This window comes from Trachypithecus francoisi, unplaced genomic scaffold (genome assembly GCF_009764315.1).
Source record: "Trachypithecus francoisi isolate TF-2019V2 unplaced genomic scaffold, Tfra_2.0 Lachesis_group7, whole genome shotgun sequence".
In the NCBI taxonomy this organism is placed as follows: domain Eukaryota; kingdom Metazoa; phylum Chordata; class Mammalia; order Primates; family Cercopithecidae; genus Trachypithecus; species Trachypithecus francoisi.
Window position 1 is genome coordinate 79,271,641 of NW_022681472.1, and position 26,592 is coordinate 79,298,232.

General features: G+C 33.5%; 1 protein-coding gene across 1 annotated transcript in view; it reads right to left on the reverse strand.

Annotated features, from left to right (window-relative positions):
• The window catches only part of TMEM65 (transmembrane protein 65), a 68,971-nt gene that overhangs the window by 3,951 nt on the left and 38,428 nt on the right, over positions 1 to 26,592 (reverse strand). The window contains exons 2-6 of the mRNA XM_033202304.1: positions 13,990 to 14,034; positions 10,605 to 10,672; positions 7,466 to 7,520; positions 6,261 to 6,303; positions 4,204 to 4,309 (exon numbers count right to left, since the gene is read on the reverse strand). Coding sequence (XP_033058195.1) covers positions 4,204 to 4,309; positions 6,261 to 6,303; positions 7,466 to 7,520; positions 10,605 to 10,672; positions 13,990 to 14,034 — 317 coding nt within the window. The remainder of the gene's footprint in view (positions 1 to 4,203; positions 4,310 to 6,260; positions 6,304 to 7,465; positions 7,521 to 10,604; positions 10,673 to 13,989; positions 14,035 to 26,592) is intronic.

Below are 26,592 nucleotides of genomic sequence, written 5' to 3' on the forward strand. Positions count from 1 at the left end.
CATTATATCCTATTTCAGACTCCTGACTTTCCCATATACAGAAGATAACATGACAAAAGCTAACTCTGAAATTTACCCGTGATAGAATAAATACAAATACACATGCAGGTTCCAGTTGACATAGGTGTATTTTAAAACCTCACTTGTAATTTGGCCCTACTTTCACTTCCCACCCATTCTGTTAGAATTCCTGTTGCAACCAAGTTAGGAATACCGGTCAGTGATTTCTGACCCAATTATCTCAAGAGATCCAACGTCAATAGGGTGGAGAGGAAGAAAAAAAGTGATATACTTTTCTTACTCCCTGATCTAGGACCTGAAACAAATTTTTTCACTGTGAAAACATTTATTAACACATTATTATTATGTCTTACAATACTCTAGGCCCCACAGTTAACCACACTGGGGCTAATTGTAGAACTTGAGTCCCATCTGTAATACTGTTTTATAAGAAAATATTTTTTGAATTTCAAACAACCAAATTACAAGTGACGTTTTAAAATACACCTATGTCAATTGGAACCTGCAGGTGTATTTGTATCTACTCTATCACGGGTAAATTTCAGAGTTAGCTTTTGTCATGAATAGAAGGCTGATCACTAACTTCAAATACTTCAGGCTGTATAGAATCAAAATGTTATGTTACAGAGTAGAAGATTCGATTCTAACATAAAACAAGCACAGTCAACAACTAAGGAACAGAATCACTATTGCCATAAACCAGTGAGATACTGCAATACACACACAGACACACATACACTCAATATATTAACACTAGTTTAGTAATTTAGATGTTTTTGTCACAGAGAAGAGAAAATGAACCTGCTTTTAATATGGAAATAAAACAATTATTATGCCCCAGAAAAATAAACTTCTGATCCCAACTTTAATGCTAAAATTTTTAAGACAAATTGCTAGAATGTTAGAAAATCCTTATTCCCTCAAAACTCCAGCTGGTATCAGGGGCTAGTCTCACTTTACTTACAAATTATAAGATATGGACACATGTAAACTAAAAGGAAAAGCCCAAAATTAACATTCTACTTTCTTAAAAGACTTTTCAACCTTTATAAAGTAAAAATTACAACAAGGAAATAGGTCCTCATTTTGTTTCTCCACACTCTTCCTACATTTTGATTGAAAACCAAACACTTCCCCTGCTATACTTTTGATCCTTCTACTACTCATATTTTAAAGGGTAGTAATTATTGCAGATTTAAAGTGATTTAAAGTGAGTAGTGACGAATTTAATTTTTACCTATGTGTATGTTTTTATACTCTGTATGAATATTTTGCAGGTAAAAATTCTGTTTACTTCCAAAACATTTAATATCTTCATTAAAATAAATTCCATCTAGCTTAACATTAATTTTGTATTTTACTCTTCTTCAGCTCCCATTACCGTTTCCATCCATTGTCATTTGATTTTTCTTCTTCCATTAGTCCATAGAAATTGCTCAGAAATGATTATCAATGAGCAACTACATACCAAATCCAAAAACAAAAAACAAAAAAAATTTTCAGAAATTTTACTTGATTTCTTTATATCAAGAGGAATTAATTATCATTCACTGCTTCTTAAAACTTCTTCCTTGAAAGCTCCCATAAGACCATGAGCTCTTAGGTATTTTCTAGGGTTCTTTAATTTTGCACATTTTCTCTGGAACAACAGTTCTCAAATTTTAATGTACAGCAGAATTAAAACACAAATTGCTGGGTTCAGAGTTTTTCATTTTGTGAATCTGTAGCAGGCAGATTTTAAGGTGGCCTTCATGATATCTTCCTTCCGATATTTAAGTCTTTGCATAGTCTCCTCCCCTTGAGCATTGGTAGGATGCTCTAACTTGCTTTGAATAATAGGAAAGGTGATGGGGTGTTACTCCTGCGATTATATCACATTACATAAGGCTCCACCTTGCCATCCTGCCAGCAGACTCATTTTCTTTCTCTCTTGCTGGCTCTGAAGATGCAGGCTGCCATGTTGTGAGAGGGTCTACTGAGAGGGCCCCATGGCAAAGAACTGCAGGTGACCCGTAGATCGGGGTGTCCAATTTTTTGGCTTCCCTGGGCCACATTGGAGGAAGAATTTTCTTGGGCCACACATAAAATACATTAACACTAACGATAGCTTTAAAAAAAAAAAATCACAGAAAAAAATCTCATAATGTTTTAAGAAAATTGGTAAACTTTTAGATTACCAAAAGCAGGTTGCACAAGCTTGCTCTAGATGGAGGGAGGCCTCTAGGACATGAGGGTGCAACAGCAAGCCAGAGGTTGGGTCCCTCACAGCCACAAAAAAATTAATTTTGCCAAAGACCTGGGTGAGCCTGGAAGTGGATTCATCACCAGTTGAGCTTCTAGACAGGAACCAAGTCCTAGCTGGACATGATTGCAGTCTTCCAGAGGACCCATTTAAGCTATTCCTGATCTGACCCACAGAAAATAAGAGATAACAAATATATGTTGTTTTAAGCTGCTGAATTTGTATGATTTTTTTTTTTTTTTTTGAGATGGAGTCTCACTCTGTCGCCCAGGCTGGAGTGCAATGGCTTGATCTCGGCTCACTGCAACCTCCGCCTCCCAAATTCAAGCAATTCTCCTGCTTCAGCCTCCCGAGTAAGCTGGGATTACAGGCGCCTGGCCACCAGGCCCAGCTAATTTTTGTATTTTCAGTAGAGACAGGGTTTCACTACCTCGGTCAGACTGGTCTCGAACTCCTGACCTCAGGTGATCCACCTGCCTCGGCCTTCCAAAGTGCGGGGATTACAGGCATGAGCAACCCCATCCAGCTGCAATAATTTTTTACACAATAATAGATAGGTCTAAGATGAAGACTGTGTGTTTGCATTTCTAAGAAGTTACCAGGTAATGTTGATCCTGCGGATGCTGGCACCACATTTTGAGAACCACTCTCCTATGAAAGTTCATCTTCTCCCATGGTTTTAACAATCACCTACCTTTTCAGTGAGGCCTACAGTGACGCTCCTATTGAATACTGCAGTCTGCTTCTATCCTAGCACTCCCAGCCTCTTCTACTTCGCTCTGCTTTCCCTTTTTATTCTCATAACACATATAAGCTTCTAATATGTTAAATATTTTTATTTATCAGATTGTTTATTGTCTGTCTCCCCACTGCTTGAATGCAAGATCTATCAGAAATAAGATCTTATTTTGTTAACCAATGTATTTTAAACTCCTGTATATCTACTTGGCATATAATATGTAAACAATAAGTATTTGTTGAATGAATGAGTAACAATACCCATTATCACTAACTCGGACCTATCTAACTCTTGACTTTAACCCAAATGCCTACTAGGTGTCACCACTTGAATGTCCTACTAGTATCTCAAATTCGATGTGTCCAAAATAGAACTCATTATCTTCCCTTACAAGCTTATTCCTCCTCCTTTTTTTCTTGATTTTATTGATGGCATCATGATCCATCCAGTTTCCTTCTTATTTAAAACTCCCCTGGCTCTCCATCACTTAGGTAAGAAGCTGAAGCTCCTTAGCATTCACATACAATACCTTTCCTGTCTGATCCACGCTGCCTTCTCCAATGTTGTCTTCTGCTGCTGCTTGTACCTACAGCTACTACATATTATATTCCTAAAATAGGTTCATGTATTTACCTAAATATACCCTTTTTTATCATCCTCTTCTAATTGCTGGCCAGTGTGCTTGGAATTCCTCTTATTCATCTAGTAAATGTCTCATCAATAATTCAAAAATCAGCTTAGATCTAATAATCACCAAGAAATCTCCCCACCAAAAGAAGTTACTGCCCACAGTGTTAATTCCCTTACCTGTATCATTGTTATATCTTATACATAATTCATTACTGCATATGTCATACTAAATTATAATTTGTTTACATGTTTGGTTTTTCACCTAAACAAGTTCCTCAAGGATAACCACAGTTTATTATTCATTTATGTTCTTTGGACCCCAACCTATAAGAGATACTCCCTAATTCTAAGTGAATTGCACAAATATTTTTTAAAAATTCAGTATACCTACAAAAAATAAGGAGTTAATAACACAAATTACTGTTCTTCTGAAAACTGACAAGGTCTGGACAATTTTTGCTAAAAACTCCATTCAAACCCATTTTAGTCTCAAATTTCTCAAGATCCTGAACTATACAGTATCTTGTTCTGGCTACCCAATTCATTGTCATAAACCATGTAAATTACTTACCAAATGTGTACTAAGACGTGTTTGCCACATGTCAACTTGCTTTGGTGTGAGATCAGGAATTGACAGACCTAACCTGGAAGCCAATGCTTCAACATAGCCTGCAAGTCTTTGAAGAAACAAGACAATATGATATATAAGTTATGTTTCAATAAAGCCTTTACAAAAGCAAACAAAACAAAACAAAAAAAAAGACAACGAGGACAAAATGTAGGTTTTTAAAAAGACATGCAAATGTCCTCATATAGTAAACTAATTACTACAAGGAGAAGCAAGATAATTTTACATTTGCACTTGGTACTCTAGAAATGGCATAAACATTCTTTACAACTTTTAATTTTTATTGTATATATTGTTTAAAAATATTTTATTATTAACATATTTAAACACAAAGGAAAATTAATTGACTTAGAGCAATTATTCTCTATTATTTTTAAAAACAATTCAAGGTATATAATAATTTGTACAGATAATTAGAATTTCTGCAATTATTCCAAGCTCAAAGCAAAATTTGTATCTTAAACATGAGATACAAATTAGTAACTTATCAGACAGCAAAAGTTTCCAAAGATTGGTAAACTAACAAATACAATTCCTCAGACTGGTAAACTAACAGAACACCCTAGAACTTTCAGGCCAATCTCAAGTATTTTATCAATTCTAAGTTGCCATCATTTATTGGATATACTCTTACTTTATGAACTGTAAGAAAAACATTGCTAATTAAACTGTGTACACTACCAACAATAAGATGGATCCTGATATCAGATATGTTAAAATACATCTGAGAATGCATAAAATGTGGTATTTGTTGTTTCATGATACGCCCCCAAAAAAAGAGAGACAAGAAATAGTTTTTAAATACAAAGACTTCAAGAAAAATCTTCATCTCTAAACAAAAATAATTGTTTTATGATACAATATATAGCTAAATGTCTTTAAAATCTCTTAGATCATTTGGTTCTATTAAATATATCCGAAAGCTATACAATGACTGTAATATTCTCATTATTTACTTTAATGTTGGAAACTGGGAATAGAATGTTTAAGAGATGATATCATGATGCATTTATGCCAGGAATTCCAAGAATATAAAATTCTTGCCATGGCCCTAAAGCAAAGAAACTTTTTTTTTTAAACTGTGGCTTTGGCCCCAGACTCCGGTGCAGAAGTCTAATATAGAAGGTTAAGGTTAGATCACGTATAAAGCTGCTTTGCCTAGATTATAGGGCTAAGTAAACTTCTAAGAAAAAATTCAAATCTGAAACTGTAACACTCAAATGAGCCAAGGAAAGAAGACACAAAGTCAAAGATACAGCAAGAGAGAACATATTTATCATAATAATGTCCACTTAGTCTAATTTATACTCCCCCAGCCTTCCCCAAGTTCAGGAAGCAGCTCAGGCCATCTGCCACTGGGAACAAGAATGTGAAGAGAGAGAGAAAGTTGGCCTTTTCTAAACAGATGTCCTTAGTTTGTTTCATTATTCCTGCCACATAAAGTAAAGAAAGCAAAAAATAGCCAAACCCATATATGCTTTGGCCATTATTTCCTTTGAAAGCTCCCCCCTCTAGAAAACATGTATGTCATCAGTATCCTTAAGTTTGAGCCATATCCTTTCTCTTTGGGTTTTGTGGGAGTAGGGTGAGGTGGAATAATGAAAGAGGTTCTTGCTTTTAATCCTGCCTTACCCTTAGAGATGTCTATAAAATACATATAAATACTTCAGTAAACACAAATTCCATTTTGCTTACATTATGGTAGATTTAGAATAAACTTTTGCATACATCAGAACCACTCATGAAAATTACTAAATACAAATGCCGGGTTCCCTCTCGAGATACTAATAATGTAAAACTGGGATATCACCCAGGCATCTATATTTGATGGATACCAAAGATTTAGTACTATTAGTTTAGAATAAGTAAATTCAAAATTTTAATTCTAGAAAACAAAGAAAAATTAAATATCCCTTTGTTATGCTTCTCAATTAAAGAAGAGTGGGGAACAGAAAGACAGCAAGTACAGAATATACAAATGAATAAGTGAATGAACCTACCCAAGTCCAGCTAGATCTGACACAAGATTTCCCAAAGCAGCAGCTAAAAATTTGAAAAATAAACAAATGAACTGTTACATAAAAGAAGAATAATTATAATATGTCACTATGTAATCAATAAAGCACTGATCTTGGAAGAGTTCCCACATTTCTCAAACTAAAGCAACTATATCCAAAGTAACTCACTGGACAACTCTTACTCTCAAGGTTTTGAATAGAACACAATTTTGAAATTATAATATTCTACCTCCATTAAGTAGTAGGTTTTTTTCTGTTATGGCAGCCAATTTCCATTTGGTTTCAATATTAATTGTACTTTGTAGTATCTTTCATATAATATTTAAAGGAATTGGTAAAGCTGCACGTACAGCTATGAAATTCAAGAAAGTCAAGGAGGAAAAAAAAATATTTCTTTCATTAACTCATTTACCTAATGCTTTCTACAACAAATACAACATAGAACTCTTCCCAAATTCTACCTCCATGAAAAATAGAGTGGTAAATGGGACAGAGAAGACAGATGTTTAATTCTGTATTTCCTTCTTTGATTTTTTTCTACCCAACTCAAGAAAAAAAAAAAATCTACCCAACTCAAAAATAAATAAAAAATAAATAAATAACAGGCTGGGCACAGTGGCTCACACATGTAATCCCAGCATTTTGGGAGGCTGATGTGGGCGGATCACAAGGTCAGGCATTCGAGACCATCCTGGCCAACATGGTGAAACCCGTCTCTACTAAAAATACAAAAATTAGCCAGGCATGATGGTGGGCGCCTGCAGTCCCAGCTACTCATGAGGCTGAGGCAGGAGAATCACTTGAACCTGGGAGGTGGAGGTTGCAGTGAGCTGAGATCGCACCACTGCACTCCAGCCTGGGTGACAGAGTGAGACTCTGTAAATAAATAAATAAATAAGACCAAGGGTAGAAATGTTTAGGGGTAACACTGAATTGCCAGAAAATCTTGTCTTAAGAAATCAATATAGCAGAGTATTGTTATCCAATAGCCATAATATAAAGTACCTAAAATTTTCAGAAAAAGTACTACATATACAAAACTAAGAATCCGAAGAATACGATGAAGAAAACAGGTATCTCAATGAGTAAACTCATTCAAATAAATTACCCTCTTCGAAACCTAATCTACTGAAATGTTTTATAAATGTACAGGCAATGAAATAATAACATTTACTATTGTTAAATACCTGCCATAGTTGAAATTCCCAAAATAATTCCAATAGACATTTCAATATGGGTTCCCTGAAATATGATAAAAAATTAATCTTAAAAATTAAAACTGAAGTGACTATAAAAGAATAGCAAAGCATTAATAAAAACAGATATAATAGTTAAATAAATATGTTAGTGCTGCAAAATTACATACATCTATATGCACATATAATGTATTAATTCATTAAATTATTAAATATATGCATTCATACAGAAACAACATCGATAACATTTCATTCATTCAAATTAGGTTTATAAAAATAAAATTAGCAACACATGTAGAAATATAGTTCATCATTAAAAATCTAGAATTTCTATTTTTCTACCACAGAGAAAAATGCTTTAAAGCTCTTTGAAAACAAGACCAACTCACATTGATTTTAAATTCTAAACTATACATCTATACTACTCTTTTTTACTCTATCAAAAGATTAAAAGGAGACTAAACTAGTTTCTAGGGAAATTGGGGTTTATAAAATTATCCTTATAACACTTAGCTCTTTAATCACTAAATAGTGAAACTATACAATCATTCATAAGCAGCAACGGCATTTAGTACAATAGATCTACACTCAAAGCAAAGCCCCATTGTACTGCCACTGAATTTAATGACAGAGTTTAAGACTTTCTATATGTATATCATCATTCCTTTGAAGAAAAGAGGGGCTCACATTTTACTTTCATTTTAGAGAGGAGGAACTGAAGTGAAGACGATTAAACTATTCTAATAGAATAAAGAAGAAATCCTAGGATCTATTGTGCTCATTCAATTCTAATCCCTGAGCAATGCTGCCATTAGAAGACTTAATTTTCAAGAGTTCTCTTGAACACTGATGCTTGAACATTTCTAAAAAATGTTTCAAATCTCAATGATATTTGTGGAGGGAAAAAATGCCCTATATTTTATGTAGAAATAATGCATTACTCATCAATTATTTACAAAACTGAAAAGAGTTTTCCTCAAGTTTCTTTCCCCTAGAGCTTTTGGTTGCATCACTTTAAGATATAATTCTTGCTGAATATGGACTCAATAGCCTGATGATGCATTAAAGTTCAAAAGTCTTTTGTCCTGATGCACAAAGTTCAAATTAAAAGGTTGTAAATATACCCCAAGAAACAGATTTCGAAGAAGAAATAAAGAGGAAGAAAAGGTAAAAATAGGCAGAGAAAAAGAATAAAGATGTGTATCATCATATCTGAATGCAAAAAAACTGGAGCACCAATATAGAAGAGAGGCACCTGATAACAACAGTCTAATAAATAAATATGGCATCTTTAACAGCAATGAATCGCTGGCAGTGGCCAAAGAAGAATCTCTTTGCAATACATATATTTAAAAAATAGTTAAGTGCTTAATCATTTGGTTGAATGTAATACAGCTGAAGATCCTTCTACAGCAGGAAAAGCCCCATATGAAGTCAAAGGTGCTTTGGGGGCAATGGACTTCTTTACTGTGTCCCATAGTAACATCAAATATTGTGTTAATAGGTGAGGTAGAAATTATAAATAAACCGAATACTAATAGTTGTCTTAAAGTTATACCTGGTTCATTATCCTTAATACAATGAATCTACTCTAGAATTCTAATAAATTCTATCCAATTAAACTGTTAGTAAAGTAACCCAAAACTAACCATAAAGTATGTTATAAAAAGCAATCCAATAATATAAAAATATTTTTTAAACTATGAAACAAAAGGCTTAATATGAATACCAACCAAGATAAGGGCCAAATCTATTACAAGAGTTTACAAAGGAATTTGTTTCTACGAGTACAACTAGGGTGGGAAAGTACACCTAACAGGAAGGAGGAGAACATCAAACGCCTATGGTGTGGAAAAAAAGAAGAATCAACTATCTCAACTTACTATTTTAAAACAGTCATAGCTATCCCACAATGAGAGGGGTTGATCAGTATATTTTAATTACAAGATGAAAAACATTCTTAAGATAATAATCACTTATTTCATAAACTGGTATTCAAAGTATATGATATTTTTTTCTCCTCCCACTAAATGTATTGAAGATCTATTACCTTCAATCTAATGCTAATATCTGAAAAGAACGACTTCACATAAGGTATTCTAAAACTCTGTATTGGAAGTTGATAATTGACATATTAACTGGACTGTGATCGATCTGTTTTACTTGGACAAAATAAGAAAATAAATAGTTTTCTGACTGATTATGGCATTTTCATAATACGTATATAAGAATAAAACTGGCCAATTTATATAACTGTGAATGTGCGAAACTTATTCAACTATTTAGAACCACACTGGCTTCTCGGAAACTACTAAAATCTGAGTTGGCTAGATATTCAAACAATTAATGTAAATCAAATCTAATTGTAATGAAAATCCCATTATGACAAATTCATAAGCTGTAGCTAACACTTGGTATGTTCTTGAAAACAGAGCACTGTGCAGTTTTTGAAGACTTGCATTTTAATCATGGATCTATTTCTGACTTTAGAATATGAACCCAATATTGATATCCATTAACAAAAGGTCTTATATAGTAGTAAGGAAGGTAAGTCAGCCATCTCTGAGATTAAACATTTTTAAGGAGCACCCTTGCATTAAAATACCACAGCAAAGGGGAATTTTTTTTAACACTACAATGGAACAAGGAAAAAGGGAGATATAGTCACTTAATTGAATTGAAACTTTAAACAATGGCTAGACTGAAAGATAGACTATGTATCAAAACATGCTTTAAAACATTTTCACATTGGAAAATTGAACAAGGAACTAAATCAAATAGTTACCTATATATGTGATGATAATTGCCAATACCATTAAAGAACATCAGAACATTTTACATATTATTTTTCTTTATTAAAAATGTTGAAATTAGAATAGGATAATATAGGCCTTAAATGTTCTGTCTAAATGCTCTACCAAGTCTATTTGTCTAAATGCTTTACCTAAAGTCTTAATGATTAATAAATATAATGCCTTAAAATTGAGCTATAGTCTAATATGAGATATAGTAAAAAATATTCTTGTTCATTATATTAAAACTTTATAACCACAATAGAGAAATCATTAGGAAAATGTAGACCACATTAATTTATGAACTCAAAATAGAAGCAGTGAGAGAAAGAACTTACAGCAACAATCATAATTGCATTATCCAAAAAGCCAAACCCTATGAAAGGTATCGCATTGTGGATGAATACTGAAAAACATCAAAAACAGAAAAACATATTTTAAGATTTCTATTAACTTAGAATGACAAAAACAGATGATATGATCAAAGTATCCTAAACAGACTTGATAATCTCTAGAATTTGATTCTCATTTTCCAGAGCCAATAGATGCTGCTACTGCTACAAGGAGAAACTATATTGGGAAAAAACAAAACAAACTAGAAAAAAATACAAAATATGTAAAAATAACTGTGTTAGGCTTTTGTGTTTTCTTGCTGGTAACATACACACACAAATATATACATACAATTAAGAGAACAAGTTAGTAAACATACACGAGTACCACGTTTTACCTGATTGCTACTGACATCAATCTCTTTTTCTCTTATGACTAAAGTCTGATACTATAAAATTGATTTCTGTATTAGAAATAATGAAAATGTTCTAAATCAAATGTCAGAAAAGCTATTTGGGTGCTTTTCCTCACTAATTTCTTTAAAGAAATGTTAGAAAAAGGTGATTATCTCATCTTTATTACCTCATCTATGTGCAGTCTTTTTCTCCCCTCAAAATTCATCAATATTCCTAAATGCCATTGCAAATTATAAACAATCAATATTTGATTTAAATCAAACTGTAACTTCACCTCTTGCTACCAAAAACACACCTTACTTCATATATTGGGTGTATACATTCAATGATCTGAGATATTAGAAGTGTAATTAGGTCACGCCAGTAATTCCAGCATTTTGGGAGGCTGAGGCAGGCGGATCATGAGGTCAAGAGATCAAGACCATCCTGGACAACATGGTGAAACCCCGTCACTACTAAAAATACAAAAATTAGCTGAGTGTGGTGGCGTGTGCCTGTAGTCCCAGATACTTGGGAGGCTGAGGCAGGAGAATCACCTGAACCCAGGCAGCAGAGGTCGCAGTGAGTCGAGATTGCGCCACTGCACCCCAGCCTGGCGACAGAGCAAGACACCATCTAAAAAAAAAAAAAAAGTAACTAGGAAGAACTAATACCTACATATTTTTATACATTTATTCTCATTTCTTTCATATTTACATCTTCAACAGAATATCAAGGACATGGTGGATGCTCAAAAAATATTATTTCATTAAGCTGAAGACCACTAACCTGGAAAGGAAGAGAATTCCAGATTGAGAGAATTGAAGGCAGACTGTGAAACAGATTAAAAGCTGGGAATAGGTAAAAGACTTTATTCTAATTAATCTATAAAATTGCCAACGTATAGTGAACATCCGTTCAACTGAGGCCTTTTTTCAACAAACATTAAAATGCTGAGTTTTATACTACGTCCAAAAAAAAAAATCCATTAAACCAACTGGTTATATGTGTTCACTAATTTTTAGAGTCTTTTTTTCTTTTAATGCAGTTATCTCCACAGAAAGTATAATTGAAATATAATCCAGAAGTTATAAAAATTTGATATTACTATATTGAGCTCTGCACCTAACAGGGAAGGCTAATAAGCACTCGAAAAAAAGCACTTGTACCCTCAACCACTATAAATGACCAAGACCACGGCACAATACTATACACAGTATAAGAATACTATTATATTCAATATTATTATAGCTATACAATATTATATAAACCAGTACATAATAGGTATAAAATAGGTCACTTAAAATTTCTTCTTGTTTTTAAGTAAGAATGTCCAAGATCAAGGACATTTTTAATTACAAAGAATATTACTTAAGTTATTAAAGGTGGTAAAAATCAAGTGGAACATTAACAAAATGGGATTTTTTTTTCTTCAATTAAAGAGGCTAGCCTTAGTTTTTTAACTTATTGCCTAAATCTGGTTATTTACTGAACACTCAGAATTTCATGAAAAGCAGCTTCCAGAACCAATACAGATTTACAAATTTAACAGGTTAAAAGAGTATAATGAACTTCTAAAAATTCACTAAATAAAACACTTACAGTGAAGAGAAAGCTACTTAAGTACAGAAAAATAATGATGAAACTGGTTAGGATTAATTAGCATTTTGGGATTCACTTCATAGCATCTCTAAAATTGGTCAGTTACAAATATCTTAAAATTAGGTGATCAGGCCATTAAATTAAGATTACAGTAATTGCTATCTTAGCAATTTTTACTTGGTCAGTAAAACCAAGGCACTCTATAAGATTTGAACTATAAGATATATGTTTTTAGTGTTTATGCCTATATAACTATGTCCTAAAAATTAAATTTTATTTTAACTAAAAGGAAAAAATAAAGTTTTTCAAAAAGTTAAATAAACATGTACAGGGCACTCCACTGGGCACCTGAGATACAAAGATAAATAAGACTTGGTTCCCAGCCCTAAAGGGATTTAGGTATGATAACACAGCCATATAAACAGTAAATTTCAATATCACCTACAAAAAATGATAATAGTATTACAAACTATAGATTGTATGAATCTAAGGTGGAAGAACCATAACAAATTAACTGGGAAGAGAAGTCTTAAAGAATTCTTAAATTGTTTTGGTATTTGAGGAAAGTTACTAATTTCTAATATAAATTACATTCTACCTGTCAGAGAAAAAATAACTGGCCATTAGGTTTTTTAAAAAATTATATAAATTTGCTCTCTAGTATGTAATGATCTCCTACTAATTTGTGGCTTCTTCAATTTACTCTCAGAAACACTATTCTATAAATTGGCAGTTGTTAGCAAATCAGATTTCATATTTAGGTTTAATTTACAACCTACTCTAATTCACTATACTGTTAAATAATTCACTTCTTCCATCTTTATAAATAACATCCAAACTTGTTTTACATTATTTTGGTATATTCTTGAATATTTATTTATTCTTGAATATTTATTCCTATCACAATAGAGAAAAGAAAAAACACTAGCAGCATTGTAATAAGGTCCTTCTTCAGGCAGTTTTAAATAAACTTTACTTTTTTCATTCTTACAAACAGCCAGCCAGAAGCATTTTCTCCACCAGAGAACAGTTCTATCTAGCCTTGGGTCTACAAATTCTAGTTCTGCATTTACCCAACTTAAATTCAAACTAAAGTAAATACATCATTCTTCCTGGAAATCAAGAAAACTCTTATCATAAAAATAATTCTATTTCTAAATGGCAACAATATTTTAATAATATTAGATATTTTTAACAAAATTAGATATTTTACAATATTGTGTTACATCCTTAGCCAAGTTTATAAACTTTGTGCTTCGTATAATGAACAGGATAATCCACTCTATCTGGAAAGATTTAATTTACTGACTCTTCTGTGCTATCAATGAATGATACAGCTATTTCAAGGCCAAAAGATAGATGAACATATATTTAACAATTATAGAACCATTACCATATCTCAGCTGTCCTGGGGTGGGTGGTTGAGCTTCCAATTTTTCTAAAGGGGAGAAAAAGGGTATGGGGCAAGAATTAGTTACTATAGCATGATATTTTTTATTACAATGAAGAAAATACCAGATTTACAATGTGGGAGAACATCAGAGTTTATTCACAAATTATCTTTAGGTTAATGGACCAAACTTGTCCATACAGAAAATATTAATCGGTATGGGTTAAATAAAAGGCCAGCAAATGAAACTGAGCTTAGTTACAAGCCTAACATGGACTCTAGCCCTGTGTAAGTTCATTGTTTTCTGTTTTTCAGATTTCTTTAAAGTCCTTGCATCTAGATAATGAGTCTGTTTGCATTAATTACACTAGAAAAACACTTTGGAAACAAAGCTACTCTTCTTTAAGATGGCAACCCTAGATGACTTAAGAAATACACAAACAAGCATCATTGATAGTGGAAAACATGAACATGCAAATAGATCTAGACATCTTTAAAATGAAGAAAATATTTTTAAAGCAATGAATGAAAACAATGACTTCAGTGAATTGTATTCTATTCCTTAATCTCTGTTGATATAACTGAATATTTTAACTTTTATAATATGTTAGTAGTGTTAATATACTAATATATATTAATAAATATATATTTATTAATATATAACAGAATATTTTAACTTTGGAACCTATACACTGGATAATAGGGTATTCTATACATTAAAAAAACTTTTAAAAGTAGAGTGCTATTCAGAATCACAAGTAACAAAGTTTTCCCAAGTATAAGCCAGAGAGTATCTACGTGTCATCATTATACGTAAAAATTAACAATTATTACAAGAAGCAGCCTACCTAGTCTCATAACAATAACCATCTCACCATTTGTTTAAGAATAAACTAAGGTAAAAGGGTAGAAAATTCTACCTTATTTATGGTCAACCAACTGGACAGAATTAATTGTTATCATATAGAGAAGAACCCATATAGTGGATCACTCTAAAGATTTAGTACAACCAGATTATCCAAACAAACACATTACAAACTAGATATACATCTTCAAAAATATTTATTTATATTTTATGACAACAAAAGAACTAAGGAATTTAGTATAAAAAAGTAAAAATCAAATAAATCTCCACTGATAACCTACATAAAAGGAAATATGGTCCACATTAGTGACCGGTATTTTACAAGTTCCACAATGGCTTTACAGTAAGAAACACACTAAAACCTCAAGTTTAATTAACTTTCATATTATTTAGAAGGTTCTAAGAAAGCAAACAAGCTTTATTTTTCCTTTTTTAGAAGAATTAAGAAATGAAGATATATACCAATCTTACAGAATTTCACATCTGATTAAAACATATTCTTCTTCTTTGATTAGCATGATTAACTCAAAATCTCCTTTGAAAGCATCCAAGTGGTTTGCCAAATTTCTAACTAAGAATACAGGATACTGCTATACTCCAGAGAATTTTCTGGTGAAAGAAACATGCAAAAGTTGTTATTCACATACCAGAACTATTGTTAGGTGCATTAGTCTCATCATGATTACAGTTCTGACACTGTGAGAAGCCCTTGTCAGTTGACTGGAACATCTTGAAATACCTAAAAATTCAACAAGCAGGACCTCCCCAGTAGAACGAGAGTATATGGAGTCCTTGCTTTTACTTCTTCAAATTCCCAACTCATTGAGTAAAACATTAAAAATATTCTACAACAGCAAAGAAGAAAAGATAAGGGCTAGGCAAGTAAAAAATGTGTAGTAATAAAGAAAAAAATCAAATAATGTAATCAATATTCCTAATCTTTCTTTCCTACTACACATAAAAAATTAAAAACTAGAGGCAATTAAAAAAAGGTTAAGAGAAAGAAATATAAAGGAGATACAGCAGGGAGGAAAACTACTGGCACAGAGGGGAAAGTAAAATCAAAACACAGATTCTGCCTCCTGCTTCACAAAGAACCTATGGAGTACAAGAGGAATCATGAAAAGAACATTTCCTAGAAAGCGACAATCTTATTAGGAAGTATCCATCAAATTATTTTACCATTTTTTTTTTTTGAGACGGAGTCTCTCTCTGTCTCACTCACACTGAAGTGCAGTGGCGCGATCTCAGCTCACTGTAGTCTTCACCTCCCGGATTCAAGCGATTCTCTTGTTTCAGCCTCCCGAGTAGCTGGAACTACAGGTATGTGCCACCACACCCAGCTAATTTTGTATTTTTAGTAGAGATGAGGTTTCACCATGTTGGCCAGGCTGGTCTTGAGTTGACCTCAGGTGATCCAACCACCTGGGCCTCCCAAAGTGCTAGGATTACAGGCATGAGCCACCATGCGCAGCCCAAATTTTTTTAAAATCAGAAATTATTCTGTCTTATGGTAACTGAAGCAAATCAAAACATACATCAGAAGCAAAAAAAAAAAAAATTACCTATAAAATACACAACAGAACTTGTAAATCAGTCCAAGATTTCAGTCATCTGATTAGGTTTTAAAATGTAATTACTGCTAGTATAATATCCCTGAAAATAGTCACAATAAATCCCAGGTTTATTTCCATATACACGTTTTTTATGAATTTAAGAATTTTCTTTTGACATATAATAAACTATCTACACTTACATTGGAAATGTGTTCTGCTCCAATGTTTTATTAAGTGAACTATGGAGTTAAAACGGTTCTTTCCGCGTGTGTGTGTGTGTATGTGTGTGTGTGTCTGTGTGTATTATATACATCATACTCTCTTCCTTTTCTGGATATTTTAAAACAATAAGATAACTATTAAGCTTGTACTTCAACATACCACATTTGCCACATTACTTTCCACAATGGCTGATTAACCTCTTATCAGAGGAATTCTCCTGCATGGAACAACTACAAGCTACAAACAATAGTACAACAAATTACCTGAAAGCACTGGAAGATTATCGAAAACAGGTTGATCCTAGAGGGGAATCAACACAGAAAAAGAGATGACACTAAGTGAGTTAGTTACCTGTTTGTTGCAGCTTTCAGCCTGTGGGCAGGCTCCAGTCACAACATGCAGAGCAACTAAAGCTCTGAAGAAAATTCCTCAGTCTATCTGTCTGAAGAACCAGAGGATGAGGTGCCAGGTAACCAAACAACTAGAAAGTGAGGGAGGAATCCTGGAAAGGATAGAGTCAGAAAGGAAGAGTCCTAAATTCTGTGCATACATTCAGTTCAAGTCTACAGCTGACTTGTGGAACCACATATGTGCAGGGAAAACTCCAAAAATACCAGCTAAGGGCAAAATAAGTAAAGATTTGAGGGCAGCCCACGAGAGTTTGCAGTTTGAATCTAACCATTAAATGTCTGCTAAAACAAACAAAAATCAATGCTTTTCAGATGAATAAAACAGAATCCAGAGTCTCTACAATGTAGTAATTACAGCAATAACTAGGATACATACAAAATTACTTCACAAACAAGGAAAAAGAAAAATGTGACTCATTTTCAGACGACAATAGAGACCAATCCCAAAGTCACTCAAATGTTAGAATTAGCAGACAAAAACTTTAAAGAAGCAATTAAAATTGTATTCAAAGATGTAAATAGAAATATGCTTAATAAGACAGGAAATCTCATCAGAGAAACAGAAGAAAATATCAAAAAAAGAACCAATAAGAAGTTCTAGAACTGAAAAATACATTATTTGAAATTATAAAATTAACTGGGGCCGGGCACAGTGGTTCATGCCTGTAATCCCAGCACTTCAGGAGGCCAAGGCGGGTGGATCACAAGGTCAGGAGTCTGAGACCAGCCTGACCAACGTGGTGAAACCCCGTCTCTACTAAAAATACAAAAATTAGCCAGGCATGGTGGGGGGCACCTGTAATCCCAGCTACTCAGGAGGCTGAGGCAGGAGAATTGCTTGAACCCAGGAGGTGGAGGTTGCAGTGAGTCAAGATCACACCACTGAACTTTAGCCTAGGCAACAGAGCAAGACTCCGTCTCAAAAAAAAAAAAAAAGAATTAAAAATTAAAAAAAAAATTAACCTGGATAGGCTTACAAGCAGAATCAAGGTGACAGAAGAGTTAGTGAAAATTATGTCAGATCATTAAAAATTAGTCAGTCTGAATAACAGAGACTAAAAGGATTGAAAAAATAATAAACCTGAGTCTCAGGGACCGATGGCTAAATATTAAAAGGGCTAATATATGCTAATATATGTATAATTGTAATTAGAAGGCAAGTAGAGAAACTAGGAACAAAAACTCTGAACAAATAATGGCTACAAATTTCCCAAATTTAGTGCAAGACAAAAATTTTAAAAGATTCAAGAAGTTCAGTGAACTTCTAGTGGAATAAATATGAGGGAAAATAATCATAAAGGAAAAAATCTTGAAAGCAGTGAGAAACAGATGACATATTAAACACAAAAAAAAAATGACTTAAGTATGCAGAAAGAAAATGGGTGTCAGTCCAGTATTCTACATCCAAAAATGTATCATTTAAGAATGAAGGCAAAATGCATTTCAGATAACTGAAGCTATAAGAATGTGTTAACAGTCAACCTGCAATACAGAAAGTGCAAGAGAAATTCTTTAGTCTGAAGGGAAATAGCAGTTGAAAAGTAAATTCTTGAGGAAGGAATAAAGAGCATCAGAAATGGTAAATGTCTGGGTAAATATAAAAGATTACTTTTTCCTAGTAATTTAATTTAAATAGACATGCCTATCTAATGCAAAAATTATAACACTGTCTTACAGTGTTCATAAAATATGTAGATGAATACATAGGACATCATAACATTAAGGATGAACAGGGCAGTAAATGGACTGCTTTGGTAATTTAGTTGCAACATTTATATGATGAAAATAAACTGGTCCAATATTAGCTATAAGAGTTGGCAAAAAGTTAAGAATACGTAATCCCTAGAGTAACTACACATACAGACAAAATACAAAGAGAACATAGTTAAGAACCTACTAAATAACTTGAAGGAGAATTTGAAGGAATGTTCGATAAAGCAAAAAGAATGCAGGAAAGAAAAACAGAAACAAAAAGCAGAGGGTCAAACAGAAAACAAATAGTAAAATAGTAAACTTATATCCAACCAAATCAATAATTACATTCAATTTTAATGGACTAAACACTCCAATTAAAATGCAGAGACTATAAAAACAAATAAAAAAAGTAAGACCCAACTATATGATATCCCAAGGATTACAGTTTTATAGGTCGAAAGTAAATGGATGGCAAAAAATATGCTACACAAACAGTAGGCTTATAAAGGCTGGAGCAGCTATATTAATATCAGATGAGGTAGACTTAACGACAAAAAGTATTACCAGAAATAAAACAGGGACATTTCAAAATGACAAAAGGGTCAATGTATCAGGAGGCGTAACAACTGCATGTTTATGCCTAATAACAGAATTCCATAATGCGTGATGCTGAATCTAACAGAATTAAAGGGCAAAACAAGCACTTCCATAATCATACTTGGAGATATAAAAGCCTTTTTTCTTAGTAATTGACAGAAGACTAGGCAAAAATATCAGTAAGATATAAACTTGAACACTACCAACTATGTTAGTCTAATTGATATTTATACAAAACAATACCTAACAACTGTAGAACACATATGACTTTCAAGTGCAGATAGCACATTCCTCAAAATAGGACAAATGCTGATCCATAAAACGTGTTAATAAATTTGATTAAAATCATAAATATGTTCTCTGACTATAATAGAATCAGTAACAATAAGATATATGAAAAAACAAATTTGGAAATTAAACATCTTCTAAATACATGGACCAAAGAGGAAATCAAAAAGGAAATTAGAAAATATTTCAAACTAAGTAACAATGAAAATGCAATATATAAAAATTTGTAGAATGCAGCTAAATGAATGCTTGAGGGGAAATTTACAGTTGAAATACTTACATTAAAAAGAAGAAATGTCTAAAATAAATAATCTACAGTTCTATCTTAAGAAGCTACAAAGTAAACATAAACTAAGTAGTAGAAACAAGCAATGAAACAGAAAGCAAACAATAAAGAGTCAAAATTGGTTCTTTGAAAAGATCAACAAAATTAATAAGACCCTAGCTATACTGATAGACAAAAAGAAAGTAAGAATTACTCATATCAGGAATCAAATAGGGGGCATCATTACAGATCCCACAGATATTAAAAAGATAGGAGTATTATGAAAAACATTATACCCAAAATTCAACAACATAGGTGAAATGGACAGATTCCTTGAAAAATACAACCTATCTAAACTAGCAGACTAAGCAAACAAAAATCTGACTAGCTGTAACAAAATTGATTTGTTACCAAAAAACTATACATAAACACACACACACACACACCCCTTCCAAACCTAGATGGTTGCACTGATGAATTCTGTTAAAACATTTAAAGAAAAAACACCAATCCTACAAACTCAAAAGCTCTTCCAAAAAATAGATAAGGAAATACCTTCAACTCATTTAATGAGGACAGAATAACATTAAAAACAAAGCCTAATCAAGACATTTACAAAGAAGAGAAAACCAGATGACTATTCCTCATGAACACAGAACAAAAAGCCTTAATGGCATAATAAATATTCTGCTTTCCTAAGTATAAGAGTTTATTCATAACAGTGGCAAAAATAACCAACATCCAAACTTCCTTACATGTCCTCTTTCTTAGACACCTCCCAATGAAGGAAAAGTTGCTCTTAATAGGATTCCATGTGTAAAAATACATAGGATAGATAAAATTATCTACAAGAATCCATGAGATAATATTTACATATAAATTTCTTTCCTTTAGGTTTCACATTTTAAAGTCTTTGCTAAAGGGTACATAAGACAAGACAGTTACTATAAACTGCTGATTTATGTTGTAGTAAATCAATTTTCAATTCCAAACAAATGAAAATTGTTTGAGAGTCTCCAAACTGTTCATGAGGAAATAGAGTTTTAAGAAGTCAACAAAGCCTTTTCCTTTGACTCCGCTTTTTAGTCAAAACTGATTGTTATAATAAGGGTTTGACTGCAAATATTTTACATTAAATAAGCCATTTTTATATAAAAGTATTACATACTTATATTCATAGCTGCATATGTTAAAAGGATGAGGATATTGAGTTTTTTATTAAAAGGAATTTTGAGGTAAAAATTAGAAAATAACATCTAAAACACTAAATTTATTTGGTTTATTTTTAATTATAAAGGTTATATAATTATATATAGTTAATGAGATTTAGAAAACGAAAAGAAACTTAAAAGCGTCCACAGTTTATCAGAAATAAATATTTTGACGTATTGCCCTTCAATCTTTTTCCTACAAAGATATATACACAAAACTGTATTCTGCCTTTTCCACAAAGCATTAATGAATATTTCCCATATCTTTAAATTTTTTAAGAAAATAATTTTATTTGTGAACATTTATTTCATCATGATATAGTCATTTCATTAATAGCCTATTGTTAGATATTTGCTATTTTTCATACTTTCAAATAACAGTAACTTGTACCTAAATCATTTTGCGCTCCTCTGAAAATTCCTTAGAATAGGTTCTTATAAGTGGCATTACTGAACCAAAGAGAGCGAGAAAGAGCAACAGCAAGAGAGAATATATGTAAGGGCTTTTTTTCTAATTTCTGCAAAACTCATCACAGAAAAAGTATGTCAAGTTACCCCCATCTCACTGCATTTTTATTTTTTTAATGTTACACTCACATTTTCATGTTTTCAGAACGCAGGCAAAATGTCATTAAGACAAAATCCTTAAAAGAAAGTTCCAAGCAACGATTTCAAACTTATTTTAATTGACAACAAGATTCCAATACATAAAACAGCACAAGTTTGAATATTCATTATAAGATTTAACCTGTATATCTCCCTCTTTATTACACTTCCCTTTAAAAATAACTTCTTTATAGAAAACCTTCAGTCCAATATTAACAAATGCATCTAAAATACTTTTTAGGATAAACTACACCTGATAAATTTCTTTTTTAAATAAGTTATGCTACTGTTAAATTAAATTTGGCCTAAAGCTGCCAGAGTACATAGTGAACTGTAAGCTGATACAGTATGTAAACCAACTGCAACCCACCTTAAGAATATATTCTTGGCCGGGCTCAGTGGCTCACGCCTGTAATCCCAGCACTTTGGGAGGCCAAGGTGGGCAGATCACGAGGTCGGGAGTTCCAGACCAGCCTAGCCAATATGGTGAAACCCCATCCCCACTAAAAATACAAAAATTATCTGGGCATGATGGCGGGCGCCTGTAGTCCCAGCTACTCAGGAGGCTGAGGCAGGAGAATCACTTGAACCTCGGAGGCAGAGCTTGCAGCAGTGAGCCGAGATCACGCCACTGCACTCCAGCCTGGGCGACAGAGCAAGACTCCATCTCAAAAAAAAAAAAATTATATGTATATATATATATGTGTGTATATATACTCACACACGTATATGTATGTGTGTATATATATACACATATATACACATATACACACATATATAACACACACACATATATATATCATTCTTGCAACAAGTAGTTGAATCTTGGCCAATCATAGCAGCTGAGCTTTCAGCCAATTACAGGCTGCAAACTGCTCACACATGTCCAAATAAGGCAGACACAAGGTGTAAGCAAAAAAGCTATTTCTGTATATAATTTGCTTTTTCTATTTATAAATACTGTATGCCCACATTGGTGGATGAAGCTCTCTGAACCTTTTAAGGTTGAGAGTGCTGCCCAATTCATGAGTTATTTCTTTGCTCAAATAAACTTTGTTCTAATTAATCTGTCTAATGTTTTTCTTTTAGCAGTTTGGCATCAAAAGTGAGATCTGAAGTATACCTCCAGAAGCACCAAGTGTCCATGCAAAGAGCCAGAGCCCATTGCACACTGATCCCTCTGATTAGAGCAGCATGAATTTGAGTTTTGAGCTTGCTGACTTTATTTGAGCATTTTTTACTAGATGGGGTTCAGGATTGGACTGGATTGGATCCAGTTGTTGGACTCAGGTAGGTACCTTTTCAAAGTGGTTTCCCCTAAATCTAAAGAGTCTGGGACTCCACCTTCTGGGACACTGGCTAACTTTATAAAGAATTACAGTGGAGTGTTGAAATCTCCCATTATTATTGTATGGGAGTCTAAGTCTCTTTGCAGATCTCTAAGGACTTGCTTTATGAATCTGGGTGCTCCTGTATTGGGTGCATATATATTTAGGAGAGTTAGCTCTTCCTGTTGAATTGATCCCTTTACCATTATGTAATGGCCTTCTTTGTCTCTTTTGATCTTTGATGGTTTAAAGTCTGTTTTATCAGAGACTAGGATTGCAACCCCTGCTTTTTTTTGTTCTCCATTTGCTTGGTAGATCTTTCTCCATCCCTTTATTTTGAGCCTATGTATGTCTCTGCATGTGAGATGGGTCTCCTGAATACAGCAGACTGATGGGTCTTGACTCTTTATCCAGTTTGCCAGTCTGTGTCTTTTAATTGGAGCATTTAGTCCATTTACATTTAAGGTTAATATTGTTATGTGTCAACTTGATCCTGTCATTATGATATTAACTGGTTATTTTGCTCATTAGTTGATGCAGTTTCTTCCTAGCCTCGATGGTCTTTACATTTTGGCATGTTTTTGCAATGGCTGGTACCGGTTGTTCCTTTCCATGTTTAGGGCTTCCTTCAGGGTCTCTTGTAAGGCAGGCCTGGTGGTGACAAAATCTCTAAGCATTTGCTTATCTGTAAAGGATTTTATTTCTCCTTCACTGATGAAACTTAGTTTGGCTGGATATGAAATTCTGGGTTGAAAATTCTTTTCTTTAAGAACGTTGAATATTGGCCCCCACTCTCTTCTGGCTTGTAGAGTTTCTGCCGAGAGATCTGCTGTTAGTCTGATGGGCTTCCCTTTGTGGGTAACCCGACCTTTCTCTCTGGCTGCCCTTAAGATTTTTTCCTTCATTTCAACTTTGGTGAATCTGGCAATTATGTGTCTTGGAGTTGCTCTTCTGGAGGAGTATCTTTGTGGCGTTCTCTGTATTTCCTGAATTTGAATGTTGGCCTGCCCTACTAGGTTGGGGAAGTTCTCCTGGATGATATCCTGAAGAGTGTTTTCCAACTTGGTTCCATTTTCCCCCTCACTTTCAGGCACCCCAATCAGACGTAGATTTGGTCTTTTTACATAATCCCATACTTCTTGCAGGCTTTGTTCATTTCTTTTTCTTCTTTTTTCTTTTGGTTTCTCTTCTCGCTTCATTTCATTCATTTGATCCTCAATCGCTGATACTCTTTCTTCCAGTTGATCGAGTCGGTTACTGAAGCTTGTGCATTTGTCACGTATTTCTCGTGTCATGGTTTTCATCTCTGTCATTTCGTTTATGATCTTCTCTGCATTAATTAGTCTAGCTGTCAATTCTTCCACTTTTTTTCAAGATTTTTAGTTTCTTCGCGCTGGGTACGTAATTCCTCCTTTAGCTCTGAGAAGTTTGATGGACTGAAGCCTTCTTCTCTCATCTCGTCAAAGTCATTCTCTGACCAGCTTTGATCCGTTGCTGGCGATGGGCTGCGCTCCTTTGCAGGGGGAGATGCGCTCTTATTTTTTGAATTTCCAGCTTTTCTGCCCTGCTTTTTCCCCATCTTTGTGGTTTTATCTGTCTCTGGTCTTTGATGATGGTGACGTACTGATGGGGTTTTGGTATAGGTGTCCTTCCTGTTTGATAGTTTTCCGTCTGACAGTCAGAAAGAGAAAATTTTTGCAACCTACTCATCTGACAAAGGGCTAATATCCAGAATCTACAAAGAACTCAAACAAATATACAAGAAAAAAACAAACAACCCCATCAAAAAAGTGGGGAAAGGATATGAACAGACATTTCTCAAAAGAAGACATCCATACAGCCAACAGACACATGAAAAAATGCTCGTCATCACTCGCCATCAGAGAAATGCAAATCAAAACCACAATGAGATACCATCTCACACCAGTTAGAATGGCAATCATTAAGAAGTCAGGAAACAATAGATGTTGGAGAGGATGTGGAGAAATAGGAACACTTTTACACTGTTGGTGGGATTGTAAACTAGTTCAACCATTATGGAAAACAGTATGGCGATTCCTCAAGGATCTAGAACTAGATGTACCATATGACCCAAAGGATTATAAATTACTCTACTACAAAGACACATGCACACGTATGTTTATTGCGGCACTATTCACAATAGCAAAGACTTGGAATCAACCCAAATGTCCATCTGTGACAGATTGGATTAAGAAAATGTGGCACATATACACCATGGAATACTATGCAGCCATCAAAAAGGATGAGTTTGCGTCCTTTGTAGGGACATGGATGCAGCTGGAAACCATCATTCTTAGCAAACTATCACAAGAACAGAAAACCAAACACCGCATGTTCTCACTCATAGGTGGGAACTGAACAATGAGATCACTTGGACTCGGGAAGGGGAACATCACACACTGGGGCCTATCATGGGGAGGGGGAGGAGGGAGGGATTGCATTGGGGAGTTATACATGATATAAACGTTATGCACATGTACCCTAGAACTTAAAGTATAATAAAAAATAAAAAATAAAAAAAAAAGAATTACAAGCCCAGAACCTGTGTATTTTTGGAAAAGAAAAAAAAAAAGTCCTTAATCTTACTAAGGACAACTTAGAATTACAGTGATCACAATAGGGAAGTTTTAACCTAGATTAAATTGCTCACTTGTGAGGTGTATCAGAAAAGAAAGGATTCCAATGCCATAAAAGCAATGGGATGCATTCTTTAACTGGCAAGCAGAGGCATTGAAAAGATAAATCAAAGATGGCCTCTTTAAAAGGTTCTTTACAGAAGGCAAGTAAAAACATCTTAAAGTCTTTTTCACAAATATCATTCAAAAGTTGTAGCTTTTTGTGGAATATTATTCCACCGGCCAGAAAAACAATTTGGATCCAGGTATTCTTTAATAATCATTCATGAGTGTTGTATTATTGTACGTGGAACATGGCTAAAAGTTTTAAATGAAAGGTGTAAGATCTGTTTCTGTTTATATGTTTATGTATGTCTGCATCTATGATGTATATTTACATATGTGTGATATTTTCTACTTCCTTATGATATTGTCAATTTGTATAAGAATGCCATTTAATTGACTTAAAGAAAAATAAGCACTTACAGAAATGAAGTATTTGCTCAGAAAAATAGGAAATGACCCAAATGATTTTTGAAGTTCACATAACTTGGGTAATCTTTGGCAAATAAGAATATTATTGGTTTGATTAAAACAGACATATCTTCACAGTTGTTAACATTAAAATTAACAGATACATGACTTTTCCTACCTAGGTTTACTGGTAAAATAAACTTATGTTATCTCTACATTACAAAATTCATCAGCAAGAAAAGTAACTTAAGATGATGACTAGCTGTTTGATGTCCCATCTTGCTAAGCAATCCAAGCATAATTATTAAAAACGAGTGAGTTAAATAGAGGTAAGATAAAAGTCCAATGTGAACAATGTCTTCCCTGTACCAGAAGGTTTTAACATTCTTATTATCAAGAATGGAAACTTGAGGCTGAGAATAATGTGCACAAACAATAGGCCTAGCCAAAAAT